The sequence below is a fragment of the Micropterus dolomieu genome, linkage group LG15 (assembly GCF_021292245.1).
Source record: "Micropterus dolomieu isolate WLL.071019.BEF.003 ecotype Adirondacks linkage group LG15, ASM2129224v1, whole genome shotgun sequence".
Classification (NCBI taxonomy): Eukaryota; Metazoa; Chordata; class Actinopteri; order Centrarchiformes; family Centrarchidae; genus Micropterus; species Micropterus dolomieu.
In genome coordinates this window covers 13,599,038-13,614,567 of record NC_060164.1, presented here as the reverse complement: position 1 = coordinate 13,614,567, position 15,530 = coordinate 13,599,038, and the positions used below count along the sequence as shown (strand labels likewise).

Below are 15,530 nucleotides of genomic sequence, written 5' to 3'. Positions count from 1 at the left end.
TTACCATGTGCTATTTTAACAAAGCAGATGAATATAGACAAGGCCTGGAGACAAGGGAGAAAAGAGGCAAGGAAAAAGATGGAGAGAGAATGGATGCAGAGAGGAAGCAGAGGGGGAGGGAGCGGCCGGTGGCCCGTTAGAGGCAAGGTGTGATTTTAATACGTGGAGCTCACAGTCTCATTACAGCCTTCAGTCTGAAGAGCACAGGGGTCAGACCTGATCCAAAACCACACTGACAAGTGCAAATGGGATTCTGCTGTCTGTCTCAATGCCCTTAATATATATACACACACACACACACACATCACCCTGTATACAAAACCAACCCCCTCATTCTCTAACACACACACAATCTCCCAAAAGCATCACCCTGCACAGACACACATATATGCATACACACAGATCTCCATAAACATACAGCAGAGCAGACTGGCGAAGTGAAGTGCAACCTTTTGTACTTTTTTAGCTTTTATCTATTCCCAACACTAATAATACGCCTCCTTCTTCCATTAATGTGAGGCAAGTACATTTTGCAGCATTACACATTTGAAATCTTTGTAATTTAAACACATTTCTACAAAACAAAAGCTTCTCTTAACATTTTATCATAAAGACAAGGGCCAGTTGCCAGTCGAGACAAATACTATAAAAACTTAACTAACTCACAACTCATCTCTGACCTCACTAGCAGGTGCACAATTTCACACACATAAACACACATCATTTTCATACACATAAATCTAGCTGTGCTCATGGGACCCTCACAGGGTGGGCTGCGCTGACTTGCACAGTCACCTTGATGAATCACCTTATGTAATGGCCTGCAGGCGAGGTAGTCTCTTTTGTTAAGTAGTACCTCTCCGTGGAGACTAGCTATCTTCTACATGACCTACACACAGAGCTAATACATGCACTACACGCACACACAGGCAATGACCCAGGAATAAATTACACATGACCTTTATACACATTATGTTTAAAATGCAGCGTCCTGAGTGTGCTAGACGTGCTTTAAAACATCCAGAGATGTTACAATTATAAAAATCCCCTGCTGTACATGACCTATGAATGCACAAACAAATTTTAACACAAAAATGCTCAAGTGGAGGGGCAGGGTTTAGTTCCAGTGTGAATGGCCATTCATGTAAAAGGAAACCACAAAATGACCATGTTTCCTCTTTGCTTCAGTGTTGAGCTAGCATGTGCACATAAGCAACCCGGAAACATGCAGACCGCCAGGCAAAAAAAAAAAAAGGTGTTCTTAGAAATTAAATATGAAAAACATAAAATATGCAGCTAGCTCCCACAATGCCAACGCTGCCTCTGACACAGACTTTCTCTCCTCCGTTCCCACCGCATGTTTTATTCAGGATTGATATTCTAAAAGTTGAAATAGAACAATCTATTTCCCCTTGCACTCCTCACTTCTGATTTACTGATGAATATTTCAGGGGAATGTCAGAAAAGACAGAGAAACTCCACTCTGCAAGTCGGCGTCTGCCTCACCTCTCCCTCCCTCGCCCATCATCCCTCTGTTTTACAAGACAGCTACGTGATCCTCGTGCAAGACTCACTTAAGTAGCAGATTTGCTTAATTTTCTACATGATTTAACAATTTGTGGAGTGAGTGTTCAGGGGCATGAAAAGGGGGCGAAAGGGAGTGGGGAAAAGTGAAGGGGGGGCGGGGAGACGCACAGTGCTGCACAGACAGGACACATGATATGAGTTGGGCGAAACATATTTCCAAATATAACAGAATCTAAGTTAACCACAAACAAACAGCAAACCTGGTTGTGTCTAACAACAATTTAAGATTTAAACTTTATCTTTACTTTTTAATCTCTAAATGTACGTCACATTAAAAAGTGGGGCAAACATTTTAATATATCCATCTGCTTTCAGGATTTAGAAAAAATATATATATGTATAGTTAATACATGCATAAACAAAGCAGATAAGTAAATTATGGACACGTGAAAGATACACATCTGCTCCTGCTCTGTCTAGTCCCTCATGCCTATTTATACCTGACTGGAATGCCAGTGACTGACTGACTGACTGACTGACTGACTGACTGACAAAAACACACACACACAGCTTTACAGGCAGAGCTATTGTTCTCTTTGAGTCCTAGCAAAGTCATGTGCACCACTTATATATTCAGGCATTAAAACAGAACAGAAGGCAAACGGTGAGAAAAGACAGGGGGAGAATGTCAGGGAGTTTCTCTGTCACACACAAACACACAGCGAGAGTACTCACAGTCTTTCAGTGTTACGGGGGATATTCCTTGGCATGGTCCTGAGACCCAGTCCGTGGCAGTCTACTGTGGTGCCACTGCAGGTACACAGGGCTGGGCAGGCACTGACATTGCCCATGAGCAGGGCAGAGAGCATCACCACCCACATCCAGAGTGGCTGCCCGGCCAGCCTGCCCATGCCTGCCCCAAAGCTGCTACCTCTAACGGGCATATTCACCACCACTGCAGTCAGCTCTTCTTCAACAAACTCCTACTTCTCTCTGTCTTCCTTTGCCTCTCTGCAAAAACAAAGTGTCCTGCTACAGCTCAAAAGTCCTCTAGAATAATTATATATTTGTGATGAATATAAGTAAAAAACAAAACTATAAGAAATGCTAATATTGTCCTCTTGACTGTGAAGCAATGCAAATCCTTTTTGTTCTTCTAGATTTCTTTTGATGTAGGTATGTTATCCACCACAGATTGCTGATGTAAAAAAAGAAGCTATTTTCTTTCTCTTATTTTCTCCTTGCAAACTCTTCTCCTCTCTTGTCTTTGTGGAGTTGCAGTGCTCTGGTCTGCACACGTCTGCGTCTCTGTCCTCCTCTTACTCAGTCCCGCTCTGCTCTGCTCGCCTGAAGAGAGAGGGAATAAGGAAAGAGCAGAAAGAAAAAAGCCAGTCTCTCTCTCTCTCTCTCTCTCTCTCTCTTACATACACACACACCAGTCATCCATCACAAGGATCTACAAATAGCAGAGCCCCCGACTCCACCCCTACCCCTCCTCCCCTCCCCCACTCCTCTCCCTCCTCACACAACACCCCCCCAGAACCCTGCCTGAACTCACTGTCATTCTTGAGATCCCTCTTTCATTCCCTTAATTCTGATTCACAATACAAATCTACTCCCAAGTATCTTTCTTTTTCGTTTTTTTTCACTCACTCCACTCCTTCTTTTCTCTCAGGTTTACCTTCAGGCAAACCCCTGGAGAGAGATGCAACCTGCATGACACTGCATAACCCATGCCTGAAGGGAGAGGCTGTGGGGAGACTGGGCTGGGGTGTGTGTGTGTGTGAGAATGTGTACATGCAACGAAGGAGAATCCACTGGGGAAGAGAGGAATCAACACCTCAAGTTCTCGGAGGCAAAAAGCCGGAATAAATAATCCACAAATGTGGGTCTTAGCATGTGGATCAAGTGTGGCCACACAGACAGAAGCTGCAGCAGGGAACTGGGGTGGAAAAGCACACACACACACACTCATACAAATATTCATGATCAGTTGGGAAGGCAGACCACAGCCATAAAAAGTAAGTCAACACTATATTTTAAGATCAGCATAGGCAATGGAACAAAGATTATATCCTAATATATACAAATGAGAAGACAAATAGCTACACTCACCACCATACCTGCTCTGTTATTTGGATTTATGGGAGTAATTGGCACACAGTCCCGCTCGTAATGCCAGGATCATGTATTCCCTGAAGCAGACTCAAAGCACAAAGACATAAACTGGACTGTGTTGAGAAGGGAAACTTGAATGATAAGCAGCTTCTTGGGGCCATTATTTACTTTAAAAGAATTCTTAATAAATATTATTTTGCAAAGGTTGACATTTAGTCAAAACAGCTGATTTATTAGAGTCTAGCCACTGTTGACAGTGTAATTGTCGCTTTCAGGAAACTTTTCCAAATGCATATTGACATGTAGTTCGTGAAACAGCAACTTAGAATTCTGGATGTGGGTAGGAAACGGACGTCTTGTTTTCATGTGTTCACTCCAAAGTGCATTGTTCAGTTATCCACACAATAATACATATGGTGACACTTTGAAAAAATAAGTTACCAAGGGAAAAGTGCAACAACAAGCACTTCTCGTACAACTCTGTCCCTGGAGCAGAATTTTTATTGGACCAATGTGTAATGATCAGATCTTTGAATACTGAACACCTACTTAATGAAGCACTCTTGATTAACGCTGGTTCAGCTGCTAAATGGCACAAAACCAGTAACTAACAATTTGCTGCTTTCCTATTACACACGCATATTACTTATTAGTTTTATCCTCCCCCCCAAGAATGATTAATTAGGTGCTTATGTAAAGATTCACAGATACCTAGAGACTAACTCTTATACACTGGCTTGTAGATTGATTTGCGTAGTGAGTTTTTAGCAATCTATTTTTTGTTTTTTTAGGGTCTGTTTTGTATACATATAATTCTTGATTCAGAGTCAGTCAGGAACTACTACTATTCATTAATTAGCAGTTAGTTGGTTATTTGTTCCATACTTATTGCTTGGCAACTGCTCACAGTATTAAGAAGCTAAAAGTAACATAAAGTTATAAACACCTCAGCCATGGCCATGGTTGGCTCAGCTTGAGCCACTTGGTCTGTGGTCTAGTTCTAGAGGACTTTGCTGTGGGGTGGATTCCCTCCCAACATAAACATCAGCACAATGACATAGACCTAAGAACCCCATTCACTTTAACTAACAAAGGCAGAAGGAGAAAAAAATAAACAGGCAGGGGTGATGCAAGCAGAAACACTAGAATAGGTCTGCATCTCTGCTATGTGGCTTATCAGCTCGGAAAATGTGCATTTATGCACACGCAGGTGTACATGCACATACACACCTCAGAAAAAAGCACCATCTGTCCTGGTAAAAGTGTCAGTGCAGTGTAGATCTTCCTTCTATGAATGGCTAATGAAAGAGGAGACAGTGGTGTTTTAGTGGTAATGGGGGCTGGTGGTAACGTCCCTCTCCACTCAGAGTCGTGATAGGAATGCACACAAATACACAATAGGAATTATTCTGCTGCTCTCAAAGCCGTGGGAGGATATGGCAGCAATTTACAATTAGTCAGGGAGAGGAGAGTTTGAAAAACCCAATACCTAAGAGGAGGAAGTAACAGCAATTAATGTGGAATAGCATCCAATTTAAAAAGTCACAGTATTCCAGAAGCCTGTGAAGTTTGATAAATATTTCCCTACAACTTGTACCCAAAGTTAGAACTCAACAAACCAAGCTCTCATGAACACAAAGCTGGTTGCTGCTCGTGGCTATAGAGGAGTTCAATAGTGGAATGAATCTGTTAGCTCCTGTGTGTTTGACTTTAAAAAATGAAATCTGCTTGATAGAGAAAATAGAAAGGAACCACAGCATTGAGTACATACAACAGCATTCTTCAAACTGAAGTTTGTCTATTGTTGAAAAAAGGACATAACTATGCCAGATTCTACAAAAGTAATTTTTCCTTTTTTACACAAATTATTTTTCATTGGCTTGCTCTGGTATTTCACGATCTGTAGTTCTAGACAGCATTGGCTCCTTCTGAAAGGCATTTCAATGCATACATTTAAAGCACAATCATCCCCACTCATCATATATATGCTTGTGGGTTTGTGCGCACACCAGATAATGTAAAGTTGATTACAGTACGTCTGACTTATTTTACAGTCATCTGCTCATTCTGGAGAAGGAATGCTAAATCAAACCCCTGTGGAGTTTTGGCTGTAAAACACTACTATTCATATCATGGAAGCTGTCTGTTGTTTATTTACAGAACATGAGAAAAAACAGGCCCATTCTCATAGATGTTTACAACATATACTTACAATACCAAACATGCACTGACATGGACACCATAATGACAGACATTCTTATTGTGGAGAGCTGCTTTACTATCCACCCACTCAACCTCCAACTACATAGAATATTTTCAATTTGGGAAAATCATTCACTGCACACAGCAGTTTTATGTTTCTTTTGGTGGCCTTCTTGGCATATATTTTTATTGTTGGTCATATATAGACTAAAACAGATTTAAAGTTTGCTTGATTTGGCATCTATGTAAATTTTCGCACATATGTTGACGCATTTGTTTCGTTTCAATTTCGGTATTCTTTCTGTTTTTTATTGCTGTAATGGACACAGCCAACTGAGTTTACACACAATTTGTTGACTGTTGTAGGATGTTATGACATGTACTGTTCAAGTTAGAAGAGGTCAAAGCAAAGAAGCTTAAAGTAACATTTGCTTTAAGGGAAATATTATATTTAAACACATATGGGTGCACACCAGTCTAATATATTTCAGTTTTGTTATACTACTAAAGAGTTTTTTACTTTATGAAATATTGAGTGTTCACATATTTAGGGTATTTAACAGCACAGGAGTAGTTAATAAGCTCATATTGACATGTCTTTAACAGCTTCTACTGGATTTAAGGAGAATATGCTGGACCAAAGGTGTTCTGGCTGACTAATTATTTGCAACTACACAGCATCACCTTGTGGCTTGCAAAAAAACAGCATCAGCTCAGACAGCAACGTCCCTCCCAAAGAAATGAAAAGGAGCATACAGTCATTTATGAAAGGTGGAAAAAAGACAAAAACATTGATTATTTCTGAACCCCACTAAAGCACATAATCTGACAATTCAAATAAAAAGACAACTACAGGAAGTAGCTTGTTGTCTTTTAATTACAGTGAGTTGCATAGTTTCACAGTAGCATCAATATCATCAGTGTAACATAGTCGTTGAACATGCGGCGATTATCACATAATGTAGTATTGGTAACAGCTTGGCAGAGTGACCACTGAACTGAAAACTGCATTGAAAGAGTAAGACAACAAGGAGGTTTTAAAAGTGGCAGCGGCTCAAGCTCTACCAAAAAACACCTGGGTTAGCAACCACAATAGAAGGCAAACAACAGATTCACTCGAACTAACCAAATAAAAAAAAACATAAAAATACACAATAAAACTGTACAGATACAAACACAGCTATCAATTTGTATACAATATTGCATAAGGATAAAAACTGGCCTGAGAAAAACTAAAATTTAAGATGCAAAAGATTTTAGTTCAAAGTAGCTCTAGTATAAAATATCACAGCGTTTAAACCCAAGATTTGAGCTAAAGTGAAAACAAAAATGTTTGTATAATGCTTCTGAGCTGGTCCTGTGGCCTTTCACTCCCTCCATTCTCTGTAACTCTTCACTCCTTTATTTCACCGACACTTGAATTCTTTATAGAAATTTCAGCATACTCTTAAAGCTATCAGGAACTTAAAGGAAAATAATAGAAATTGCATAACAAAGTTAAGATATATTCACTTTAAGGCACATTTCTGAATCTACCACCTTTTAGATAAAAGTCTTCAACGGTCTGCAATGACCGTGCGATTCTAACTAAATGTAATACAACTTACAAATAAATTTAACCTTTAAATAGAACAGCCTGCATATCACATTACCAATATATCCAATGCACTGGATTCTTGAAAAAATTAAGATGATCAATAAAAAATAAATACAATCAGGTTTGCAAATAAAATAAACACATTCAGTCAGTCAATGATAAAGCCAAATATTCACAAAAAAACACATCACTTTCAGCCTGCAGAACATTGACCAAGAAATAAGGAAATTAAGATGAAACTCCTGCAGACTGGGTAAGAAAACTGGTAAATTGCATTGACGTAAAATAAAGAGTGTAACATCCTCATTGTTGTCCATTTTATGTCCCTTAAAACACTTCTGGTGATTTCTTTGCTGTCTTACTAACCTTTAAGACTTAAACTTAAGTTTGTGGGCAGCTGAGTCAATCTAAACATTACACAGTTTACGCCTCAAGAAGATCCTTTAAGATCCTTTAATACCCCTGACATAACAGTCAGACTGATGTTTCCTTGAAGAGACCATTCTTTTAAAGATGATTAATCCTGGATGAGATGAGGAGAGGGAGGAAAAAAAGATACATTTTTATTCCTTTGCATCAGGCATCATTAGCAACGTAAGTCAAACTGAGGCCAGGCTTGCCTGTGGTTAACAAACAAGCGGCTGGAAATGCCAGAAAACTCCTTTAACACAATCATGAGGAAAACTACTCTACTAGTTGATGAGTTTTAGAAGTGAATTTTAATTAGGTTGGTTTAAAGATTATTACCACTTAAGTACTTCTCCTAAGATGTACATCACCAGCATTAGAGCATAGGGCATTATAGACCATTTCACAGTTTTCAAACATTTTGAATTGGCCCAAGTTTATTTACTGTCAGCGTCAGTATATACCTGGTGTAGTCTGTAGCGGTGATGTTTTCTATTAGTGAAATTCAGTTACACAAGCCGCAGGTTGTCAGTCTGAGACTTATTTCTTAAAATGTGTTTGCTTTGAGGTGTAATAGTGCAATACTTACTCCTCCAAAGGTGGTGTTTTCCTTTCCCTGGACATCAACTGAATCGCTGGGTTGAGGACTCTGCCGTCTGTTTTCTTTCTCTGTTAATACTTGGCTTCCCAACACCTTCCGCTGTTTCATGAACACATTTTCATTACTGGTAGATGGATACTGATTTAGAGGGTAGTGCTGTATTAAAGATTTATAAGCCAACATGTTGTTTTATTTTAAACATGTTGAATGCATTTCTATTATCATAAAACACTGAATTTTAATATTTTCGAACTTGCATAAAGCCTGAAAAGTGAAGGCTATCGCTATCCACAGGATTACTGTCAACAAACCTTGATAATTCCACCTAAAGAGCGTGAACGCCAATGTTTCCTTCTGAATGGCGTCCGTGAGTCAGCCGAAGGTGTCAGCAAAGGCTGCTTTTCAAACTACACACAAAAATATAAAACACATTTAGGTGTTGCGTTGCAAGTAGTAGTTTACCTGTATGTCTTTTACCCTCACAACATACCTGTCTGATGAGTTTCTTCTTTTTGGCAGACTCAGGCATGTGGCTGACCTGTTGGTACAGCTCTCTGAGGGCAGATTCAGTATAACTTTGAGTCTCAGATGACCTGACCTCACCTCTGATTGTTCTCATGGAGGGAGAAGGGGAGGCAGCTGTAACAGCAGGCATGGGCCCATCATTAGTCCCAGAGCAGAGCGTCAAATCATCCTAGAAATGTGAGACACAGCATGAGACCAGATATTTTAAATTGTTATCGCACTGAAACCACAAACTCTTTTCAAGACACATGAAAACAACATTACCACACCTTACACAAACAACAAATCTGAACACCGACACACTTTTCAGAAGTGTTATTTAAACTGTATTTCAAGGTAATGAAATAACACAGGGCTGCACAGTGAAATAAATTTATGAGACACACACGGAACATAATTATATATATATATATATATATATATATATATATATAATATAATACAATACAACAAGGTATAACATGAAGTACCTAAAACTAACAGAAACTGAAGTTACTGGATTCAAAGGTTAAAGAAAAACATTACTGTGGGAGCTTTGAAAATAGCTTTATAAAAAATTGTAATGCAATGCTGACACTTTCTTTCATTAAGATGAACATAGAAAAAAAGAGAAAAGTAGAAAATGCTCACCTTTGATAGAAGACTTTTTGATCCTGTGAAGTATAGGCGGGTATATTCTTTGATATATACAGGTGCCTTGAAAAATAAAACACATACATTAATTCCTCTGATGACTCACAAAAATGAATCTAGTGTACCTTAGAATCATATAATTAGTATTTAGAAATGCATGACCTCACTCTCACCCTAAAGCACTGTGTATCAAAGCTGCCAATGTTCCACTTAAAAGGGTACATGGACAGTTTAGCAAAGAAACACTGCCTGCTATAATATATGAACTACTAAAACTAAAAGGCTGCTGATTGCAGGACATAGCCATAAGTGATTTTGCTTTCATATTTAAATTCCGTGATCTGTGTGCTCTTTACCCTATTTGCATTTCTTGTAACCTTGGCAACAACAACATGAAGGGTTAATTCAAAGCAAAGAGAAAACCCATAATGAACTGACAGAGGAAGTATGACTTCCACATGGTTGTGGTAGACACAGACACTGTATATTTAACACATTCAAATTCTAATTAGAAAGACATGTCAGTGTTTTGTTTTGACATGACAGTAACGTTTAGGACAGAAGAACACAGACAACCTCAGATAAAAATCACACATTATATTGCTGTTATGATCAGACAGAGAAAAGCAACAACAGACAAAACATGTTGCATTTAGTGTAAGTAAGCCTAACTACAGTTGCAGAATAAGAAAAATTTCGGAAACAGCAGGCTATATAGCTGCTGACCTTGAACAGTTTTTGAGAGTGCCTGATGAGGAACGCTATGCCATTATTCAGTTTCTCGATGTTTCCTTGTAGATCACTTGCCGTCACCTGCAACAATAAAATACAGAAAATATGCCTAACTTTAAGAATGCTATACAGTGGGATAACATACTTGAAAGGTAGAAGAGAAATAACCTATAGTCCTTACATTCTTGGGCCAGATGATGTGTGGAGCAAACATTGTGGCTAGATTGATAGCGGACATCTTGTTGATGTTCTGATTGCGAGCAGTGTGGTACAGCAGGTCCAGCAGCAGCTTCAACAGGCTGCGGTTGGCTGGTGGAAGCAGCATGAAAAGGAGCTGAAATGCCTCAATCTGGCGTTCCTTGTCGGGCACATTCGTCTTCTCTCCTTTATCATCAAAGCGAGTCAGCTCTGGACACAGCAGATGACAGAATTATTTTAAAAGAGCAAGAAGGTCATTATATTATCTTTTCTCCACCTGAATATTATTTTATCTTGAGCTATGACAAGGATCTGTATATAAGTCAACCAACACACCTCCAATCTTCAGATGAGCATGATAGTGTCTGTGCGTGAGCAGAGGCTCTGGCAGCTCTCCCAGGTAGGCTTTGAGCAACGTGGCTGCATCATTAGGGTGGAAGTCGCCTGTCTCTAGATCTATCTCTGCCCCAGCATTCAGCATCTCCCTCAGGGCTGCCTGTCTTAGGCTGTGGCCTGGCACACGGAACAACCCCTCCACATGAAGGTCTGAGCGGTGGGAGAGAAAGATGGAGCGAGACAGCCAAAGAGGAAGGGGCAAAAAAAAAATGAAGCAGAGTGAAAAAGACATAGGAAGACAAAGAGACAGAAGTGAGGAGAGAGCAAATGAATGAAATGGAGGGAGGGAGACAGCAGGAGCAAAGTGCTTTCAGATAAATTATTGACCCAAGCATTTGCTCCCAGTGTCCACTTTCAGTGAATGACATCATCGCTTTCTAGAAATAAACCATGACCTCATGCTAATTTGCTGCTCTCCAACTAAGTGAAAGTACAAGTGTCAAGAGTTAGACGTATCACTGATGCTTAACAAATCGAATTTTTATAAGAGTTAAGATGCAGGCTGATCAAACAATTTGACTGGATATATCGAGATAGATCTGACAGAAATACTATCATGGTTAAGAATTTGTTTCCTTCGAAGGTCACATATGCAAAATGTATGTAGTCATGATATCACACATTGCTTTGGATGAAGGTCTCCTCCACAGGGTAGATGTTATGCATGTATATCACATAATACTCACTTTTACTCAGGTATTCAATGAGCTGAAAGATCTGTGATATTCCTTCTTCAGTTAACGGTGCACCAAAAATCACTCCTTTGTCTGAAAGGCATATTTGTTGACAAAGAGTATCATAAATGTTTTGTATGGTCTTCCTCAGATTTGTGAAGTGATCCACTGTTTGGCTTCAAGTGTTGAATATAAAGAAGAGTTTAAACAACAATTAACCATCAGGTTTCTTCAACTTTAACTCAGGAGCAAAAATCAGCCTTTAAACTCGAAAGATATAAAGATTTGATACTTATTGTGATAATTATTGATATCGAAAGATTTTAAACTTTTTATCGTGATAACATTTTTGGCCATATCGTATATATATATATATATATACATACACACACACACACACACACACATATACACACACACACGTGAACAGACGCAGGAATCAAAGGTAAAGTCCTGATGAGCTTCATTAGACTGTATGAGGTAAAGTTATGTGGATAAATGAGAAGTGGTGCCTTTTAGGTTTTGTTTACCATTTATAGTCTAATGATATTACTCAATAAAATTACTTGGCACAACCCATGTATGTGTAAAACCGCGTTTCAAAGATGGTAACGTTAAGCACACTAATAGCTCTGTTTGCCTAACCTTTTCGTTTGAGGAAGTTGAAGGAACGTAGAAATCCACTGGCGGAGGGCACCCTGAGCTCAGACTCTCCTGTGAGCTGGGAAAACTCATCCCCTGGAAGGTCTATGAGTCGAGTGATATTGCTAAGTACCAAATCCGTGAAGGCCTGTGGATACTCATATCTCAGCCTCTCCACAAAGAAATCTGGGTTAAAGATCACAGGCTGGCTTGAGTTTGGCTTTTCCTGTCTATTAAACACACTGCAGTTTGTCCCCCTGTTAAAGAGAAACACAGAAGCCGGCGGGGGGTTCCGTATTGAGGAACAGTGGAAACGCTTGGACCTGGTGCATAAACTTTAGCAGTTAATTAAGAAGGGGTCGTTATTTGGCATACATTACATACAGTTTAATTAGCTAACGTTAGCGTAACAAGCTGTTGCTAGGTTAGCTTCGTTGGCTAACGCGGTAATGTGTCTGGTAACGTTAAGTTACAATACTGAGTAGTTAACAACAAAGATATTTTATTAGCAGTAATCCTGGAAACTTAGTTTTATAACATGTTAATATTAATACGACATACTAAGCGAAAAGTTGGTAACTTACCTTCTGTCCAGTTTGTGATTGTTTTGGAGATACTTTTCAGTTTCAGCCGCCATCTTCGTTTTGAATCTTCCGCTGTTTCATCTTTAGCCCCGCCCACGGCGTTATGATTCGCTGAAATAGACCGGTGAGCTGTAGGGAGCCAGAAGGGCTTCCTTGTGACGGTGACATCACGTAGCGATCATTGGGCTGATGTCTGCGACTTTGCTTCAGGGAAATAAAGACGCGCGGCTGAGTTTACTTTCTATTGTGATAGTTTTTTAACACCTCTTGTGAGAAGGATCAGGGTCCAGCCTGGACACCTCGTCCTCTAGTGAGGAGAAAACTTGTTTCCATGAGATGAGAGATTTCTCTCTTTCTCACCCATTGCCATGAATGTTTAGGTTGTTCAGGCTGCAATGTTGCCAGAGCACAAATTCACATATAAACTATATAAATAAATAAAAAAATATATATATAATTAATTAATAATGTGATAATTAAGTTACTTTATACAAACAACAGTGGTTCTCCTGTTGCATGAGGAAATACATTTAGCTGCAATGATATAGCAATAAGTTGGAGAGTTTCTGTGTGTCTGATTTAGCTCTCTCTCGCGCACACACACACTGTTTGGAGCAGGCTTTTAGTCTTTCTTCTATTGCTCCTGTGGAATGAAGTTAGTTCAACATAAATATAGACCTAACTATAAAATATTAAAAAATTAAAAGTAGCTTAGATGTAACTAAGCTACTTTTGCCACACTGCTGTAGCTTAGCTTGCTACATTTCACTGGGGGGTAGCTTCTGTGTAGTGAAGCTTAATTTAATGTAGAGTAGCTAGTAGCTTAGCTCACTACATTTTCCAAGTAGCTTGCCCAACACTGCTATTTTCTAGACTGTGTCTGGGACAACCGAAAGTGAATACAGAAATAAAAAAATGCTCAATAAATAAATAAGCATCCAAATCGTTTTCCTCAAACGAAAAAGTTAAATAATACACAACTTAAAAGAGATATATCAATTTATGTTTCATTGTAAAATTTTATTAATGCCTACATTTATTTTGTAATGTTTTTGTGGTGCATTTAATAGATAGTTTATTTATTTATTAAGCATATTTTAATTTTTGGTTGTGTTAGACATGGTGCCCCATAACTATGCAAATACAGTCCAGTACCAATAATATAAACATACACTTTTCATCACTTTCAATAGTTTTTTACAAAAGCCAGTTGAATTAACAAAAATTGAAATTACATCCACTGATTTTTGATTCTTTTTTCCATTTTGGCAGCTGTAGGCTATCATACAGTTGGTGTGTTGGGAAAGAGTTGCTTATTACGTCCAGCAGACAGAGTGCGATATTAACAATCATTTGGAGATGAGTTTTTATCCACCTGACACCTGAAGTTCAATATTTACTCATCTTTTGGGTGGTCTCCTCCAACTGGTGATGGAAATATTTGGTTCTTTAGCTTCTAAATATACCCCTGTGTTCACCAACATTTGTCTGTTTGCATTTTGGTGCTGGTTGGTCATATTCACTGGAAAAAGCCTGCTGCTCTTGAGAACAAGGTTGAAGAGCGGTGAGACTGACCAAAACAATGACCTGAAATATTCTAAAATGCTAGTGCTAAGGGAAATTGCCTGCCTGGTTCCAGACCTCTGAACTGACTCCCACATTTGTTCAGAGATTCATATAGAATGAAGTCACAAACAAATGGAAACAGGCACGTGCACACATAGACATCAAAAGGGGCTCAAGCACCTGCCCTATTTCTTCCTCAAGAGAAAGTGGCCTTTTTTCTGGGATGCTTTTTATATATATATATATAAATTAATTTATATATACAGTATATATATTCCTGTTTGTGCACAGCTTTCCTGTCAAATAAATATATTTACTGAATAAAAAATATCAGGTCAGGAGATGAGACTGTGGAGTTCCGATGCTCTCTCTCTCCGTCTCGCTCGCTCCGCGTCTCCCCGCAGCAGCGCACACACACGCAGACAGGCAGCAGCCCCTCCCAGCAGTGTTTTTCTTGGCTTGTGTGGAGGTGAGTGGTGATGAACAAAAGACTAAACTTCCAGTGCCTCGAGTTTACAGCTAATTCGCAAAAAGACAAAAGGCAAGTATAAGTCTTACTAATATGTATGACTCATGAGCTGAGCTAATGTAATAAGTTAGCTAAAGTCAAGCTAAGGCAATTTATCATGGTTGGTCATACAGGCTAATGTTACTGTAGCCTACTTAATGTAGACACAACAGGTGAATACAGTAAAATTCGTGTCTAATAATGTAATCAGGATCGCCACATTGATATGCAAATTAGGCGTTAGGTAAGGCACTGCAGGTGAATAGGATAAAGAAAACTAAAGCATGTCACCACAGAGCTTCCTCAGTAAATGAATTACATCAAGACTCTTTCCCCTTGAAATGTTATGTTTAAAAATGCAGATTAGATTGTTTTAGTTCATTTAGAAGAAATCTACTAATGCAAACCGGTGAAAGGTAGGCTTAAAACAAACTCCATCTAAATGTGTATTTTGGAAGTTTTCTTTCCATGTATTGTTCCATGAGTCAAAGAAGACAAAAGCAAAATAGACCAAAATCTCAAAATTGACCACTAGCCTATATGAAAACGTGTCCTGCCTTTACATGATACAGACAACCCTCCCTCAAATGTGAAACCAAGTAACAATGAAAAGTGTTAT

The 15,530-nt window shown here is 39.0% G+C and overlaps 2 protein-coding genes across 3 annotated transcripts in view; both read right to left on the bottom strand.

Annotated features, from left to right (window-relative positions):
* The window catches only part of slit1a (slit homolog 1a (Drosophila)), a 93,956-nt gene extending 91,131 nt beyond the window's left edge, over positions 1 to 2,825 (bottom strand). The window contains exon 1 of the mRNA XM_046070584.1: positions 2,263 to 2,825. Coding sequence (XP_045926540.1) covers positions 2,263 to 2,471 — 209 coding nt within the window. The 5' untranslated portion in view covers positions 2,472 to 2,825. The remainder of the gene's footprint in view (positions 1 to 2,262) is intronic.
* Positions 2,826 to 6,706: 3,881 nt separating this feature from the next.
* On the bottom strand, positions 6,707 to 12,980 carry LOC123984426 (rho GTPase-activating protein 19-like). Of its 2 annotated transcripts, none has more exons than XM_046071322.1 (11): positions 12,838 to 12,980; positions 12,257 to 12,510; positions 11,624 to 11,704; positions 10,878 to 11,087; positions 10,525 to 10,751; positions 10,338 to 10,424; positions 9,609 to 9,674; positions 8,944 to 9,147; positions 8,765 to 8,860; positions 8,442 to 8,609; positions 6,707 to 7,967 (listed from the first exon to the last, which is right to left on the bottom strand). In XM_046071322.1, exons 1-11 carry the CDS (start codon positions 12,888 to 12,890, stop codon positions 7,962 to 7,964), a joined length of 1,452 nt encoding a protein of 483 aa, XP_045927278.1. In that variant the 5' UTR covers positions 12,891 to 12,980; the 3' UTR covers positions 6,707 to 7,961. The 2 variants fall into 2 exon arrangements, with proteins under 2 accessions (XP_045927278.1, XP_045927279.1); XM_046071323.1 differs by having other exon boundaries at positions 8,442 to 8,552.
* Between the last annotated feature and the right edge of the window lie 2,550 nt (positions 12,981 to 15,530).

Bases quoted from the DNA above. Each gene is read 5' to 3' on its own strand.
- LOC123984426 (XM_046071322.1), bottom strand. From the start codon at position 12,890: ATGGCGGCTGAAACTGAAAAGTATCTCCAAAACAATCACAAACTGGAC. The intron at 10,425-10,524 runs GTAAGGACTATA...TTATTGTTGCAG, and splicing joins ACATCATCTGGCCCAAGAAT to GTGACGGCAAGTGATCTACA. The intron at 9,675-10,337 runs GTCAGCAGCTAT...TTATTTTTCAAG, and splicing joins ACTCTCAAAAACTGTTCAAG to GCACCTGTATATATCAAAGA.